At 44.7% G+C, this 15,922-nt stretch overlaps 1 protein-coding gene across 2 annotated transcripts in view; it reads left to right on the top strand.

Annotated features, from left to right (window-relative positions):
- Nucleotides 1–15,589, top strand: part of SLC38A9 (solute carrier family 38 member 9) — a 60,608-nt gene extending 45,019 nt beyond the window's left edge. For both annotated transcript variants that reach the window (XM_066240846.1, XM_066240838.1), the window contains 4 exons: nt 7,389–7,502; nt 10,105–10,253; nt 13,799–13,888; nt 15,064–15,589. In XM_066240846.1, coding sequence (XP_066096943.1) covers nt 7,389–7,502; nt 10,105–10,253; nt 13,799–13,888; nt 15,064–15,229 — 519 coding nt within the window. In that variant the 3' untranslated portion in view covers nt 15,230–15,589. The remainder of the gene's footprint in view (nt 1–7,388; nt 7,503–10,104; nt 10,254–13,798; nt 13,889–15,063) is intronic.
- The last annotated feature ends 333 nt before the right edge of the window (nt 15,590–15,922 follow it).

Genomic DNA, 15,922 nt, shown 5'->3' with positions numbered 1-15,922 from the left:
CTTGATCTAATTGGCTTTTATAAAAGTCTTCTCTCAGACAACAGCAGGATGGACACTCATCTCAAATGCACATGGGACATTTACCAAGATAGACCATGTATTGAACAAGTCTCAATAAATTTAAAAGGATTGAAATCATACCAAGTATTTCTTTGACCACAGTGAAGTTAGGCATCAATAACAGAAAGAAACTTGGGAAATTGACAAATATGTAGAAGTTAAACAACATATTCTTTAAAAAATACCCATTGGTCAAAAAAGAAATTACTAGAGAAAAATAGAAAATACTTTGACATTACTGAACATGAAGATAAAACATACCAGAACTTATAGAATGCAGCTAAAGCAGTGCTTATAGGGAAATTTATAGCTATAAACACCTACATCAAAAAAGAAGAAAGATCTCAATTACCTAACCTTCTATCTTAAGACACTAGAAAAAGAAGAGCAATCTATGCCCAAAGCAGGAAGAAATTAACCAATTACTTGTGGCCTTATCTACAGATTTTGAACTCAGTTTGGTATCTTATTACAATGTAAATAAAAATCATGATGAAGCTCAAATAGAGGTCAATACAGTTGTTACTGAAATATGGAGGAAGGAAGCATTCACTGTGCCTGGGGATTCTGAGAAGGCTTGAAGTAATGTTTGGCAGAGTCATTAAGAAGGCAGAAATCTAAGTGGAAGGGCAAGAATGTAGGTCAAGCTCTTCGATTTTCATCTTTCTGTTACCTGGTAGCATGCATTTGGCATGTTACCTATGAATGGAGGTGGAATTAAGTAAATCTGAATTTTCCAAATTTTCTAACTTGGTGACCTTCAGATTTAATTTTTTTCCTATGAAATAATAGTGTTATTTGATGCTGACCACTCAGGGTTTTAATCATAATTAAATTTTACAAAGTAGGAGAAGTGTTTAACGTGATCTGGCATATAATAGGGGCTAGACCTATTTGGCTTTCTCTGCACCTCATACCTTTTCTGTCCTGACATTTACAGACTGGATCTTTGTTAACAGAGAGACTGTCTCCCCTCAGATTCTTTCAGGGGCCTTTAAATTTGTTTACACTGAGAACACATTAATTCTTCCCCCAGGATTTCTTCCTGTGGTATTAGTAAGTTAGACACGCCCAGGAAAATGCATAACTGAACCCATCAGTTCTGCCTTTCTCTCTTCCCTCACTGCTGCTCTAGGTTTTAATGTTGAACCTGGCTTTTCACGAGGTTTCACAGTCAATAAGAAAGCCATGTGTAGAACGTTGTTTCATTGTTTTACAGGAACTGTACCTGGGCCAGTCTTTGTTAAAGTGCTCACTGTCCCTCACACAGCCTCACACAAAGGCTGTGAGGAGGGAAGTCTTCAGTGTCCATGTCTAGGAAGAGGTTTCTCTGTTGAACTCTCTCTTATTATTTGACAAGAGGGTCAAGTAACTCTTCTTGGTTCTGATTTTGCTGTGTTACTTGAAAAACTCCAGGATTAAATTCTCTTATCATTTGCTGCAACTTTTCTTAGGCAAAATGTATTTTTAGAGTTTTTATTTCTCCTCCCACTTTAGATTTTGTTTTCTCTTGGAAATGTTTTGTCTTTTTGTACTTGTACTTACGTCTTTTGAAAAAAAAATAGGAAAGAAAATCTTATCCTGAGTCAATATTTAGAACTTCGGATAGAGAAGAAAAATTGAGGGTACACTTAATGCCTTTTACCGTTCGCCCCTTCCCTGCTCCCTCACAAGTACCCCAGTGGCACATGGCCACTGAAACTGAGCTGTCTCCCCGAGTGTTAGGAAGTGTAGGGAGACGTGTGGAAAGTATTTCATCTTCACCGGAAGAGTGCATGTCATTAACAGTGCATACCTTTGTGCCAGCTAAGTAAGCTGCCTATCCTTATCAGCCGTGCTCTTGTGCCAGCTTAGACCAGGTGCCCCAGAATCCCATCTTGTGAAGTAGGATTCTCACGTGCTGGCTCATTCTACCCGTGAGGCACACTTCTTAAACTTCACCACTGGTCTCCTCAGTGACTGAGCAGAGAGCACCTGTACACCTCGGGAGCTGGTCTCATGTCTTTTATCTTAAACACTCGTGTGTGTTTCTATTACTAGAACCCAGGCTTAAAACAATGAGTTAAATTCCAGGCAGCCATCACTTTGCACAGCTCCTGCATACATGAGTGTCAGCCTGGTCTAGTGAGATTACCTCCATGCCCCCAACAACATGGCTCAAATTTTAGCCACCCCAGGATGTGAACTGTGAGTGTTTGCATTAAGTGGCAGCTACTCACCCTTCCATTCACAAATCACTCCATAAATACCAGAGGCAGGTTGTGATTAGTGACACATCACTTCTTTCCAAGTCTGTCGGTAATGGGTCACTGTGCCTGTCACTCACCTTACACAGACTGCAAGGCTCCCAGACGATTTGCTTCCTGTGCCCCAGGTGTAAACCCACGTGATATTTTTAAAAAATAGGGACTCAGAAGAGAGAATGGCAAACAGAGGTGAACGTGCAACAACAGGAGAATAAACAGTGATAGCCCTCTAAGTCAGTGGTCCCCAACCTTTTTTGGGCTGCGGACCGATTTAATGTCAGAAAATATTTTCACAGACCGGCCTTTAGGGTAGGACAGAAAATGTATCATGTGACCGAGACAAGCGTCAAGAGTGAGTCTTAGACGGATGTAACAGAGGAAATCTAGTCATTTTTTTAAAATAAAACATCATTCAGACTTAAATATAAATAAAATGGAAATAATGTAAGTTTATTTATTCCTTCTCTGCGGATCGGTACCAAAAGGCCCACAGACCGGTACCAGTCCACGGCCCAGGGGTTGGGGACCACTGCTCTAAATGACGTCTGAGTCAGACACAGGCACAGGTGGAGCCGTGACGGAAGTATCCAACTGTGGGAATGTGGACCCAGCCGCCATTCAAGAGCCTCTTGGTGTGTAGCTGGTGGGGGGCTGCACAGACCCGCCAGCGTGGATGAGCAAGGTGATCGCCATAGAGAGAGAGAAGATGCCCCAGAGCAAGTGACAGAAAGAACCTTCCCGGGGATGGTCACCAGGGGACGAGTCCCAGAAACACGTCACAGCATAGAGAGACAGTGGGAAATGTCAGAAGCTGACTCTGGCGTTGAAGAAACGACCATGAGAGTTGGCCAAAGCGCTGGAAGATGTCTGCACTACCCCATCATCACACCTGGAGGAGGGGAGGCCCCATCACCTACCCAAAGACACAACACCTCCATTCTCAGTGTTTCTGAAATGTTGTGTTAGCATCCTGAGTAAGCTTCGGGGTGACTGTGTTCTTCAGTTCCTTGTACATTTGTAGCTGACAGTGACAGAGTGTTTAATGTTTGGAGAAGCATTGGCAAAGGTCACGGCACAATCATAATTTTCCCGTTGATCATTGTGATCACACTGCACAGTCATTTTTTTTTTAACAACTGACGATCAGTTCACTGAAACAGCCCTGTGAGCATCTGCAGTGGAGACTCCAGCTGCTCGGTGCTGATGGAAGTGGGCCGCCCATCTCTGAAGGACGGACCATACAGGTCCACGAGTCACTTGTGGACCGTTGTCTGGAACCTTTATCCAGGACCAACTGGCAAGCTTACAGCCTTGGAGCCTTCAGCACCAGGTCTGCATCAGCTCTGCTCTGGTCCTTTCCCGACAAGTGGAGACCCGTTTCCTTTGTGTGTCTGGTCAAGCACACACCTTCTGCAGGGACTTCACGCTGCGACTGGTGAGGGTCTCTGTCATCCGTGTCTTTCCTGACCGAGCTGTTCCTGGTGAGACGGACAGCCTCGCGGTGGGGGCAGAGCCTGGGCCCTGCGCAGCTGCGACCACAGCTTCCTCAGAAGGTCCGAGCGTTGTGACCATCCCACATGCTGTGCTGTGGGGATGGCCATGCCCCCTGAAGCTCTGAAGTGGAGGTGCCTCTCTGGCCAGAGGGGAAGCCCGTCTGACTCACACCAGTTCATAAGCTGGACAGTGCCTTTTTGTTCAGTTTCGTGTCTGTGTTTAGTGTTATGCCCTGCTTAGTTCTTTAAAGACACGCTGAAAGACTTCATGTCTTCATTTACTTACGTTCTGTTTCTCAAGGGTCTGTGTAATTTATGTAACAATACACCCGCACAAGCTTTTCTGTAAATGTTTGGGGTGGTATGTGTGGTCAGTGTCTGGCGTTGTCATGGGTAAGTGCCTCGCTGGACAGGACCGCACTGTGAATGGCGTGTGGAGCACATTAGAGCCATATCTGACAAGCAGGGACGTACCCCAGCCCTTTGTGCCATGGGGTCCGAGGTGACATTCTTCCTGTCACTCCTCTGCGACCAGCCTTGCAGGCCGGTGCTCACGCAGAACGCAGAGTGCGGTCTTTCTTTACAGGTGGGACTCCTAACACATTATTCAGACTATCTGTCATGTGTGCCTCTATTTAAATACATATTTTTTTTTATTTTTTATTTTTTTTCATTTTTCTGAAGCTGGAAACAGGGAGAAACAGTCAGACAGACTCCCGCATGCGCCCGACCGGGATCCACCCGGCACGCCCACCAGGGGCGACGCTCTGCCCACCAGGGGGCGATGCTCTGCCCATCCTGGGCGTCGCCATGTTGCGACCAGAGCCACTCTAGCGCCTGGGGCAGAGGCCACAGAGCCATCCCCAGCGCCCGGGCCATCTTTGCTCCAATGGAGCCTTGGCTGCGGGAGGGGAAGAGAGAGACAGAGAGGAAAGCGCGGCGGAGGGGTGGAGAAGCAAATGGGCGCTTCTCCTGTGTGCCCTGGCCGGGAATCGAACCCGGGTCCTCCGCACGCTAGGCCGACGCTCTACCGCTGAGCCAACCGGCCAGGGCTAAATACATATTTTTTACTTGGAGCCTCATTTTCTAAAAGATGGGTTTTTCTACCATTTTCAATGAAGTGGGCTTCTCAGAGGCTGTATGTCCTGGCCTCCCACAGGGATGGCTGGTGTCCACGCCGGAGAACAACAAGCCCACAGGGGCACATGCTGTTCACACTGTTCATAGGTGGCGTGTTCCCCGGGATCGTGCTAAACCTCAGCTGCATTTATACTAAAACAGCACTTCTGGTCCTTGGAGTATTTTCAGATGAAATCAGATATGCAACTAACTCCAGGCCTGGTTCTCTCGAATGTGCATCTGGTCTTCTATAAAACAGGGCTTTCTGGTGTTAGTAGTTCTCCTGCGTCTGTATGTATGCCTCATGTGCCCTTTGTTATCCGTGACCTGTTAGCCCTTTTGTTATTTTCTTGATTGTTTTTTATTAGGGTCAGGGTTAGCTCTGACACGACGCATAAGAGACTATCAGTTTTCCATTGTCGTAGCTAAGGGCGTGCAATTTGGAGCCAGAAAGACTTTGGTTTGGAAGGTGACTTCACCAGCTTCTCAACTTGGTATCCACCAGCAAGCTCTGGAACCCCACTGTACTGGTGGGCTCCTCTATCCAATGAGGAAAATGATTGTACCCACATTAAATGAGGTAATACCTGCAGCGCCCTTAGAAGCACTAATAATTGTAGCCAACATCGTTATTAATCTTCTCCGAGTTTCCTGAGCCGGGGGGTCCTGAGTGATGGAGACATGGAGACCCAGTGTCTGCCTCCAGGGATCTCACTGCTAGTCAGTGGTGTGGGCCAGCCCAGAGGTACGGTAGTTCAGATACCAACATGCCGTGAGAACTGCTAACCTCAGCTGTTTGGGCCCCCGATTTCCATTCTACAAGACTACCTTGTTCTTGAGTGGCATTGAGGAGGTTGAGGGGAAACATCATGTTTGGAGGCTGCTCCTCTTTGATAGGAAAATAAGAGTTTCCTGCTTCATTTCTGTTTAACCTGCACAAGCTCATGAGGCCACCGTAGTGGTGACTAAAGCCTGGTCTGAGATGAGCCTAGTGCTTCATGAACTCAAGGGGAGAACTTGGAGCCCCCTGGAGGTTTGGTCAGTGTGTCCTTCTCGACCCTAAATGACCAGCCACTCTTTGAGAAGATGGGACCCCACTTGCACCATCCAGGTTCCCAGGTCCCCCACAGGCCAGTCGCCGCCTAATGGATGTCAACTTAGACCTCCTTTAGGGATGCTCCTAGCTTTTTGACTGAATTTATCAACATCAAAATGACCACTCTCTGCTGTTGCTGTAGCCCATTGAAGAAGGGAGGGTATCCCCCAAATCATAAATGTTCCCCTAATACCAGAAAATATCCAGTTTTCTGCTTGTGTTATCAAACTAAAGTAAAAACATATCTAAAAAAAATTTTTTTATTCTATCTGTGTTTTCTTAGGTTTCAAAGTCATTTGTGTTTAAAATGAAAAACGAGCTGTTTTATGGCTGTCATGAGGCCAGGCTGAACTGTTCGGCCATCACATTAGCGGTGATGGGGACCAGATTGTGTGAGCTGGGCGATCTGTTCTGTTTGGCGTCGACAGCTGGCTGCACTGAATGTCCCGGACTCTGCGTGGGAATGGGAGGCTGGGAGGGTGGGGACTGCATGGAAGGGAGCCGGCCCCTTGATTCCGTGTCCTGCATTTTTTGCTGATTCCAGTAATGACATTATGCAGCTGTTTGAGCAGCTGCCTTTTCATTTCCTTGTGTTTACTGTTTAGGTTTATTAAGCTTGTCTTTCATGCCTGCCTACTGTCCGCTCTTGAACTAGTTTTCCTTCCTTATTTAATGTATTTTATTGTGTACCAGTCTCTTTTTGGTTGAAGATTTGCTTTGAAGATTTTTAAGTTAATTTACTCAAAGAAAAACATTTTTGTTCTATAGGCCACACTAAAGGGGCCTTATCCTTGCTTTCTTGTCATCTCTGAGCTTTATTATTTCAGTTAAATATTTTATAACTTGGTAAATAAATTACTTCTTTGAAATTAAGCCAGAATTACCTGACTCATAATGGTGCAGTGAATAAAGTGGACGTCGACCTGGAACACTAAGGTTGCCGATTTGAAACCCTGGGCTTGCCTGGTCAAGGCACAGATGGGAGTTGATGCTTCCTGCTCCTCCCTCTGCCCTTCTCTCTCGCTCTATCAAATAATTTTTTTTTTAAAAAAGAAAGAAATTAAGCCAGAATTTCTATCATACTAAAACACCATTTATGTTAACTTCCTTAAGTCTGCCAATAGGTAGCTTAGGGTGCAGTCTACAGAATGGTAAAAAAAAAGAAAAGAAAAAATGGTCAATCGGTCAGGTATATGAATTTTGTTTTAATTACTTTCTTTGAACAGCTGGACGCTAGAAGATTCATGTATACAACACACACACACACACAATGCAAAAGATAAATCTCGTAGTTGGCAGTCTCCGTATGCACCCAGTGGAGACAGAATTCTACACATGTGTTAGTATGGTGACAATGGCCTTCTCTCTTTCCAGGTGAGGGACCTGTCCATTGCCTACATGCTGGTGACACTGACTTATCTCTACATTGGAGTCCTAGTGTTTGCTTCTTTTCCTTCACCACCGTTATCAAAGGACTGCATAGAACAGGTGAGGGCTGTGTACCCCTCCGTGTGACTATGTACCCCCCGTGAGGATGGTGTACCCCCCATGTGACTGTGTACCCCTCCATGTGACTGTGTACCCCCATGTGACTGTGTACCCCTCCATGTGACTGTGTACCCCTCCATGTGACTGTGTACCCCTCCGTGTGACTGTGTACCCTCCATGTGACTGTGTACCCCTCCATGTGACTGTGTACCCCTCCGTGTGACTGTGTACCCTCCATGTGACTGTGTACCCCCATGTGACTGTGTACCCCTCCATGTGACTGTGTACCCCCATGTGACTGTGTACCCCTCCGTGTGACTGTGTGCCCCTCCATGTGACTTTACCCCCCTGTGTGACTGTGTACCCCCCCTGTGAGGACTATGTACCCCCCATGTGGACTGTGTACCCCCTGTGTGACTGTGTATGCCCCCTGTGAGGACTATGTACCCCCCATGTGGACTGTGTACCCCCTGTGTGACTGTGTATGCCCCCCCGTGTGACTGTGGTACCTGTGTTCGCGCACAGCAGGCAGGTGACACCAGAGCACAGACTGAGGAACCCTCACCCACTGTCCCTGATCTTGATTCCTCTTCCATTAAATGATGTGATGCAACTGCCATAGGTTTTTCGATGGGCTCTCTGAGAAAACCTGCCTCGTGCTGTCTGTCACCTGAGACACTCTAACACAGTGGTCCCCAACCTTTTTTGGGCCACAGACTGGTTTAATATCAGAAAATATTTCACGGACCAGCCTTTAGGGTGGGACGGATAAATGTATCATGTGACCGAGACAAGCGTCAAGAGTGAGTCTTAGACGGATGTAACAGAGGGAATCTGGTCATTTTTTAAAAAGAAAACATCGTTCAGACTTAAATATAAATAAAACGGAAATAATGTAAGTTATTTATTCTTTCTCTGCGACCGGTACCAAATGGCCCATGGACCCATACCAGTCCGCGGCCCGGGGGTTGGGGACCACTGCTCTAACAGATGATTCCTGTCCCCACACAATGTTTTCTCTTGTGCGGAGAGGGTTGCAGTAGTGGATTTACAAAACCTCCATGGAGGATACACTTGACTCCCCTGTGTTCCAAAGCCCAGCTCTAGAGGTGTCCCAGACCAGTGGTGTCCTGGTTCCCCAGCTCCTGCTGTCACTTACTTTGGTACCACATGGACAGCAGGCAGCAGACAGGGAAAGAACAGCATAAACATCTTTTTACTAAAAGGTTGCCATACATGGTAATATTTTCTTTGATTTGACCCATTGTTACATTAACTTAGGCATAAAACATAGTCCGTAGTTGAATGTGACTGCCGAGCTTCTCACAAAAAAATAACATTTCACGGGTGACTACTTCTGGCCAGAAAGACATCTGTCTGATGGAGAGCAGTGGGTTAAACAGTGTGACTCATCACAGACAGATTGTGAAGGTTACTTCAGCATCACAGTGTCCATGGTGTTCTCGTCTTCATAGGAGGAATGGCTTTGAGTTCCTGCTGTTAGGACAGCTTGAAATGTTCTCTTGGTTCCCTTGATTCCAGAAGTTCTTTGGCAACCAGATATTTGCTGAAAATTCCCCCGATGTGAACAACCCCATGGAAAGTTTGCTCCCTTGGGAATAGGAATATCTGTGGTATTTTATTTGAAAAGGGGGGAAAAACAAGTGATTAACTATTTTTTTAGATACTGAATTAAAATATAGAAAAGAATCATGATATAAATCCTTTTCTATATAGTGACAGATGGTGAATAATGATACTGAATGATAGGTTAACTCACCTCATTGTATAATCTTGACTTTGAAAGGCTACTGAGCTTCAGAGCTAGTAAGGATGGAATAGCATTCCATTAAATAAGTTATTTGAATATATTCAGACAAATATATGCTTGAACCGTGTAGAGCATACTGTCTGAAGGACAAGGTTTTTGGGGTTTTTTTGTTCCATGTCAGATCAATTACAGACAGATACTTTTGTAAAATAGAATAAAAATATGGCAATGTCATATTTCTGTAAAAGTTTCTTTTTTTTTTTTTTTTTTGTATTTTTCCGAAGCCAGAAACGGGGAGGCAGTCAGACAGACTCCCACATGCGCCCAACCGGGATCCACCCGGTACGCCCACCAGGGGGCAATGCTCTGCCCATCTGGGGCATCGCTCTGTTGCAACCAGAGCCATTCTAGCGCCTGAGGCAGAGGCCACAGAGCCATCCTCAGTGTCTGGGCCAACTTTGCTCCAATGGAGCCTCAGCTGCGGGAGGGGAAGAGAGAGACAGAGAGGAAGGAGAGGGGGAGGGGTGGAGAAGCAGATGGGCACCTCTCCTGTGTGCACTGGCCAGGAATCAAACCTGGGACTCCTGCACGCCAGGCCGACGCTCTACCACTGAGCCAACCAGCCAGGGCCGAAAGTTTCTTAAACACCATTAATTTCTGAACTTCATTCACTGAAGAAGAATAGCAAACTGTTCACGGACAGACAGCAGTCCACAAACCATAATTTGAGTGGCACCTATGTTCAGAATAAGCAGAAGTTGTTTCTGTGTTATCAATGTGTGTGTGTTAGATTTGCTCTTTAACACGACTTCATTATCTTTCTTGGATCAGAACTTTTTAGACAACTTTCCCAGCAGTGACATCCTGTCCTTCATCGCGAGGATCTTCCTGCTGTTCCAGATGATGACCGTGTACCCACTGCTGGGCTACCTGGCTCGGGTCCAGCTGCTGGGCCAAGTCTTCGGCGAGGTGTACCCCAGGTGAGGTTCTTCTCTTGACCAAGATGTGTGACAGCCAACAGCTGTGCAGATGGGTCCGCTGAAAGTGTGACGGACCCTCTTGCTGTAAAAATTTCCCTGCTGAGATTGGTTACTAAGGTTAGATCGTTACTGTTCTTTGTCCCTGAAAAACTTTAAAAATAGAAGATACTCCCTCATCCAGACCTATTTAAAGTTCCTTCCTTCTGATAGAGTGATATTAGGTCTGAAGCCAGTTTTATTTATTTTAGAATTTAGTTGCTGTTGTAATCTACACATCGCCAAAAAGCTAGCAATATGTAGAATCCGCATTAGCTAGTGAGAAGCCGCTCTTTTATTTGAATTACTGGTTATTGCTGTATCCTTGTGTATTTATTAACATTTGTGCATTTTTACATAAATGGTCATGGATCATTGGAGGTGAGATACATAGCAAATTTTAACTCTTTGCTTCTGAAACAGCTGATGTACTTTTCAGTCTCTTATTGGTGACGGAGGAGTTGTGAGTCTGTGTGGAAATCTGTTCGCACTAGTCACCCTCACCCCAGAGAAATTTCCATAGGCTCCTTCGGGGTTCCCTGAAACTTCCTCATGACCCTGGTTAACCCTCCTCTCAGGGTCAGTTCTGCCATAGATTCATCCCAGTGAAAAGCACCAATCCTAACTGTTTTATTGGGAATAAATGATCATAAATGAGGAAAACTTTTGGATAAAATTAGAAAAAAATGACATTTACAGTAACCAGCCAACAAATGGTCTTCATTAGTTCTTATTTGAAGTGAACAGATACAGTCTGTCCCCCATTAATAAATAGTTATAAATAAATAGTTATAAATGTGTTGGTTTAAAAACCATACAATTTCAAGAGTCACCAGGCCTCTGGGAACTAGCAGCAGCTACAGTCCTCACCAGGCTTGTCGGAAAGAGTGGATTTCAGCGAACATGAGACACTTATTACATTTTACCCCAGGCTGTGCTTATCTTCACCAAAGTGAAATGCATACAGTGACGTCAGAAAGGGAAAAATTCTAGGTAGATAGCTATGTCTGTTGTCTGCCATTATTTTGCATAATGTGGGCTGTTGGAATGTTTCTTCTTGGAAAAAGCCTGTAATTTCCCTTGTGTTCACATTACACTTCTTCCCCTGCCACCAAGAACACTGTCATTTACCCTCCGGTTACGGGGACTCCACACACTAAATACTTTGGGCCATACTTTTTGGTCTTGGGACCCCTTTACACTCTTGGATAAACCTTTAAAGTTTATTGAGGATCCCCCAGGAACTTTATAAACCAAGAATTTAAAAAACCATGAATTTCTTGAAAAAGCAATAATAAAACCATTGCTTGTTAACATAAAAGAACATTTATGAATAATAACTGTTTCCAAAATAATTTTTGTGTTTTCAAAACTCTTTAAGGTCTGGTTTATAATAATTGGATTCTTTTATCTTCTTCATTCAAACTATTTTCATATGTTGTTTCATTTAACTATATGAAGAAAATACGCCCCACCTGGTTGGAAAAAGGAGTACTTTTAATAGCCTTTTCAGATAGTTGTGGATAGTCTTCTTTGATATTCTGCCAAACTTTAACAAATAGTATTTCTTTTAAGATTAGTTGAGTCTGAAACTCAGTTACATTAAAACCCATTGGTCTATCTTACACTTTGGATTGTTTATCTATGCATGACTTTGTAACATCATGTTTAGTCAGTCATTCAGAACATATTGGTTCACTGAGTTCTGCAGATCTTCCAAATGCTGACATGCTTCGTTATAAAGCATCAAAACACACGTTTGTTAATACCACCACCAATTTCATTATAAAAGTCTTTAGATATTGGAAAACCTTTGCACTCAGGGTGGCAACTGCAAGCCCTCCAAATGTCTGATTTCCAGTTTTATCATTGGCAACACATACTACTAACCAGTTTTTCTCCTTGAAATGACAAGAATCACTCATTCATATCAGTATTTGTCTGCCAAATACCCAAGTCGGAAGAACCTGGTCTGCCTTTCGGTAAAAACAGCGTTCTTTGGGGAAAGCATCAGCTTGCCCTGCTCAAGACCACCTAGGCCTTCAAGTACACAGCAGAGGTACACTTACTGTGTCCTTCCTGTTGCGTCACACAGAGCAGTAGAAAGATATGTGTTCCACACGGGAGGTATATTAATACTGTTTACTTCTTCATCAGGGACCATTTCAATACAACTTTTTGTAGAGTGTCTGGCACGGAAGAGCACAGGATAGCACACATGGCTGCTCCTGCCCTGCCCGTGCTGGGGGGGGGGGGGCTTCTGCCCACCATGGCTTTCTGTAGAGCAAGTCATGTCTTGGGTGATTATGAAAATAATTTTTACCTCTGGGACTTCCTGAAAGGGTGCTGGAATGTCTCTGGGGTTTGTGGTTATACTTTGAGAACCACTACTTTGGAAAAGACACAAAGTTGTTTCCTATCATAATACAGAAGTAACAAAGGCCCAGCCAGCCTCTCAGAGCTCAGAAGCTTCTTTAAGGGCTAGAGTCTCAGTGTCTTTGTGATTCATCATGATCGATGACTAACCACTTACTTGTATAATCTTCTTTGTCATCTTTATCTGGGGTTAATTAACCTCCGATAACTTCAGCCCAGAAGTTGCTTTCATGTGTCCGTTTGGCTTTTAAGAATCATATCTTTTGGAATTGGAGTGATTTCTTGATGCTGATTTTGTCTACATCAACTTGTGTCCAAATTGACTCCTGAACCTTGAATTGTTAACTCTAGTTCATGTAGTTAGTCGATATTCAATTCATGGTAGACACTGAATTAGCAGTAAGTGGCTGACTCGGAAAAATAAAAACCTGCCCATTCTGCCATTCCCTTAATTTAATTTATCTCATTGTAAAAGTAAAATAAACCCCTTAAAAAGTATTGTAAAATATAGAAACTTTGTTAGATATAGAAGAGAAAAAAGAAATCACCCCAAATCCCAAATCTTAACACAATCTCTATAGCCTTTTTTAAGTGTATTTCTTCCCGATATTTTTTTTCAGTGTTCTCAGATTATTTTGTAGAGTAAAAAATCTAACTAGCTTTTTCCCAAGTAGCCTAGATGGATTTTTTGTTGTTGTTGTTATCTGGGTAAACAAAGATAAGTATTTTTAATATCATCCATCAAGTAAGTTGTTACTTTGCTATGTATGTATCTAGGATACTTCTGGGGTTTTGTTTTGTTTTTTCATAAATATCTTTACAGTGATAGCTTTCTTCATGAGTTGACTGTTCTCTGAGGGTTTTCCAAACAGAATTATGGATCAAAGAGTGTGAACTCTGACCCATGTCTCAAGTTGTCCCTGACCGACGGCACGGCCCGGCACGGCCCGGCACGGCCCAACGGGGCTGGTGTGGTGCCTTCCATTTCTGCCGAGACTTGATTGCCAAGTTGAAGGCATTCTGATTTTGAAGATGTTACTAATGAATCACATTCTCATAGGAATGGTCATAATTGGCCTGTTTCTGTTTTGTTTTGTTTTTTTTCTTTCCTCCAAACTCTTGGCGACGTCTAGCATTTTCCACGTGCTGATTCTTAATCTCCTGATTGTGGGAGCCGGAGTGACCATGGCCTGCTTCTACCCAAACATCGGCGGGATCATCAGGTACTGCCTGTGGGGGGCTGTGCCTGTGCTGCGCCGCCCTCCTCTCCTGTTTCTCCTGCTGCTGTTCCAGTTTAATGCAATGATGTGAGATTTCAGTGTTAAAACCAGTAGCACGCAAGGGGAGCTCCCTGGCATCCGTTCCGTGCTTGGCATCTTCCATTCTGCCAATTTCTAACTAGAAGCACCATGATCCCTTAGCTGTGGGCACCTGTTTCTTTTTTTTTTTTCTTTTTCTCATTTTTTGTTGTATTCCTTTCTTCTTACCCAAAACAATCAAAAAAAAATTATGTTTAATCAATAACATATAACTTCTTGGGGCACCTGGGAGGTCTCTTAGATGTCAAGGTTGAGTCCCAACGTTTTTAACCCATTTCTACTCAGGAACCTAGTTCAGTATTGGTTGTAGTCAGAAGGAAGAGTGCAGGTGAAAGGTTAGACCCAGGCGGCTCATTCCTCAGAAACACCGTGATGTTTGGAGAAAGCACTGAGTAGACCGGGGGTAGGGCTGCGACCTCCGGTTCTCGTGGACACCGGGGTTTAGGGGGGTCTTCTCTCAGCCTTCGGAGAGCAGGGCCAAGCCACAGTTTCTGAAGAACCTTACCGAGGAACGTAGCCAGAAACAAAGTGCTCCCTGAATATAACCTACTCACAAGTTCCTAGCAAACCACTCCCGGGGAGACCGAGGAGGAGGAAGAGAAGGTGCGGGTCCCCGCCAGGCTTATGGTTAGGTGTCTTTGTTGACATCTTTGACATTTGTGCTGCATGCGGGAGTCCTCATCTGTCCTCATGTTTAAGCAGGATGCTCGCAGCCTTCCAGAACCCCAGAATGCATCATCAGTTCAGAAAGATCAGAGATAGAAAGCCCATCTGCAGATGTTTCTGAGGAAGTAGCCACAACCCGGAGACTCAGGAACGACAGGGATTTGAGAGAGGAATGAAATCTCTCTGTTGAGCAGATGCCACAAAGATGGACAGGAAACAATATTTTATATTAACTTAGCAAGCGAAATGACTTGAACTCCAGCGCTTTCTGTCAACAGCTTATGAATCAGGTCATTTTGTTACCCCAGACTGGGGGGGGGGGTTGAATTGTGTGGTCTTGACCTTACTTGTACACCAGGGGAAGCAGAAGGCAAGGGGCTATTAACCCCAAGAGCTTTCTTTTCCTCTTGCAGATACTCAGGAGCCGCCTGTGGCCTGGCCTTTGTGTTTATCTACCCGTCTCTCATCTACATAATTTCTCTGCACCAAGAAGACCGGCTCACATGGCCCACCTTGATCTTCCACATCCTCATCATCCTCTTGGGCCTGGCCAACCTGGTCGTTCAGTTTTTTATGTGACTGCTCTCCTCCGAACGCTCGCGGCATTCTAAACTTTCACAGTGGTTCCACATAAATTTACTTGTCCATGCCGACGCTGCTGTGCTTCTACATGTCTTCCTAAGGTGACTTGCAAGCAAGAGAAGTGGGGATCACCCACAACTGATTCTGGTGAGCGTGGGGACAGGGGCAGTAGGAATGAGCCCTCTGTCTCCATCTTTCTTGTCCTCACTCGCCTCTTTGTTCTCCTCGCTGTCTGTTCTGGGGAGCGTGTCTGCCCTCAGGACAAGCAGGCTGGGTTCTGCTTTCAGGCATAAGGCGGGTGGGTGTGCTGTGGCTGCAATAAAGAGTCTCAGGGCGTCACACAGCCGGGCACTGCCAGGGCGTGTCTGTTGAATGTTTCATTGTAGTCACTTTCATTGTGTTACTTGCTAGACCATTTTTTAGCAGTTTGTCTAAACCTTTACTGTTTAGGACAGTAAGCCAAATACCTCATTTTTTAAAAAGAAATCTCCATGATAGAATTTTTAACAATGTCCTCAAGATCTATATGAAAAAAAGAGAGAGAGAGGAAGAAAGGAAAGAGGGAAGAAGGGAGGGAGGGAGGGAGGGAGGGAAGGAAGAAGGGAGGGAGGGAGGGAGGGAGGGAGGGAGGGAGGGAGGGAGGGAAGGGAAGGGAGGGAGGGGAAGGGAAGGGAAGGGAAGGGAAGGGAA

The sequence above is a fragment of the Saccopteryx bilineata genome, chromosome 1 (genome assembly GCF_036850765.1).
Source record: "Saccopteryx bilineata isolate mSacBil1 chromosome 1, mSacBil1_pri_phased_curated, whole genome shotgun sequence".
Lineage (NCBI taxonomy): Eukaryota > Metazoa > Chordata > Mammalia > Chiroptera > Emballonuridae > Saccopteryx > Saccopteryx bilineata.
Note: the sequence above shows the minus strand (reverse complement) of the source record. Positions and strands in the feature narration are given on the sequence as shown.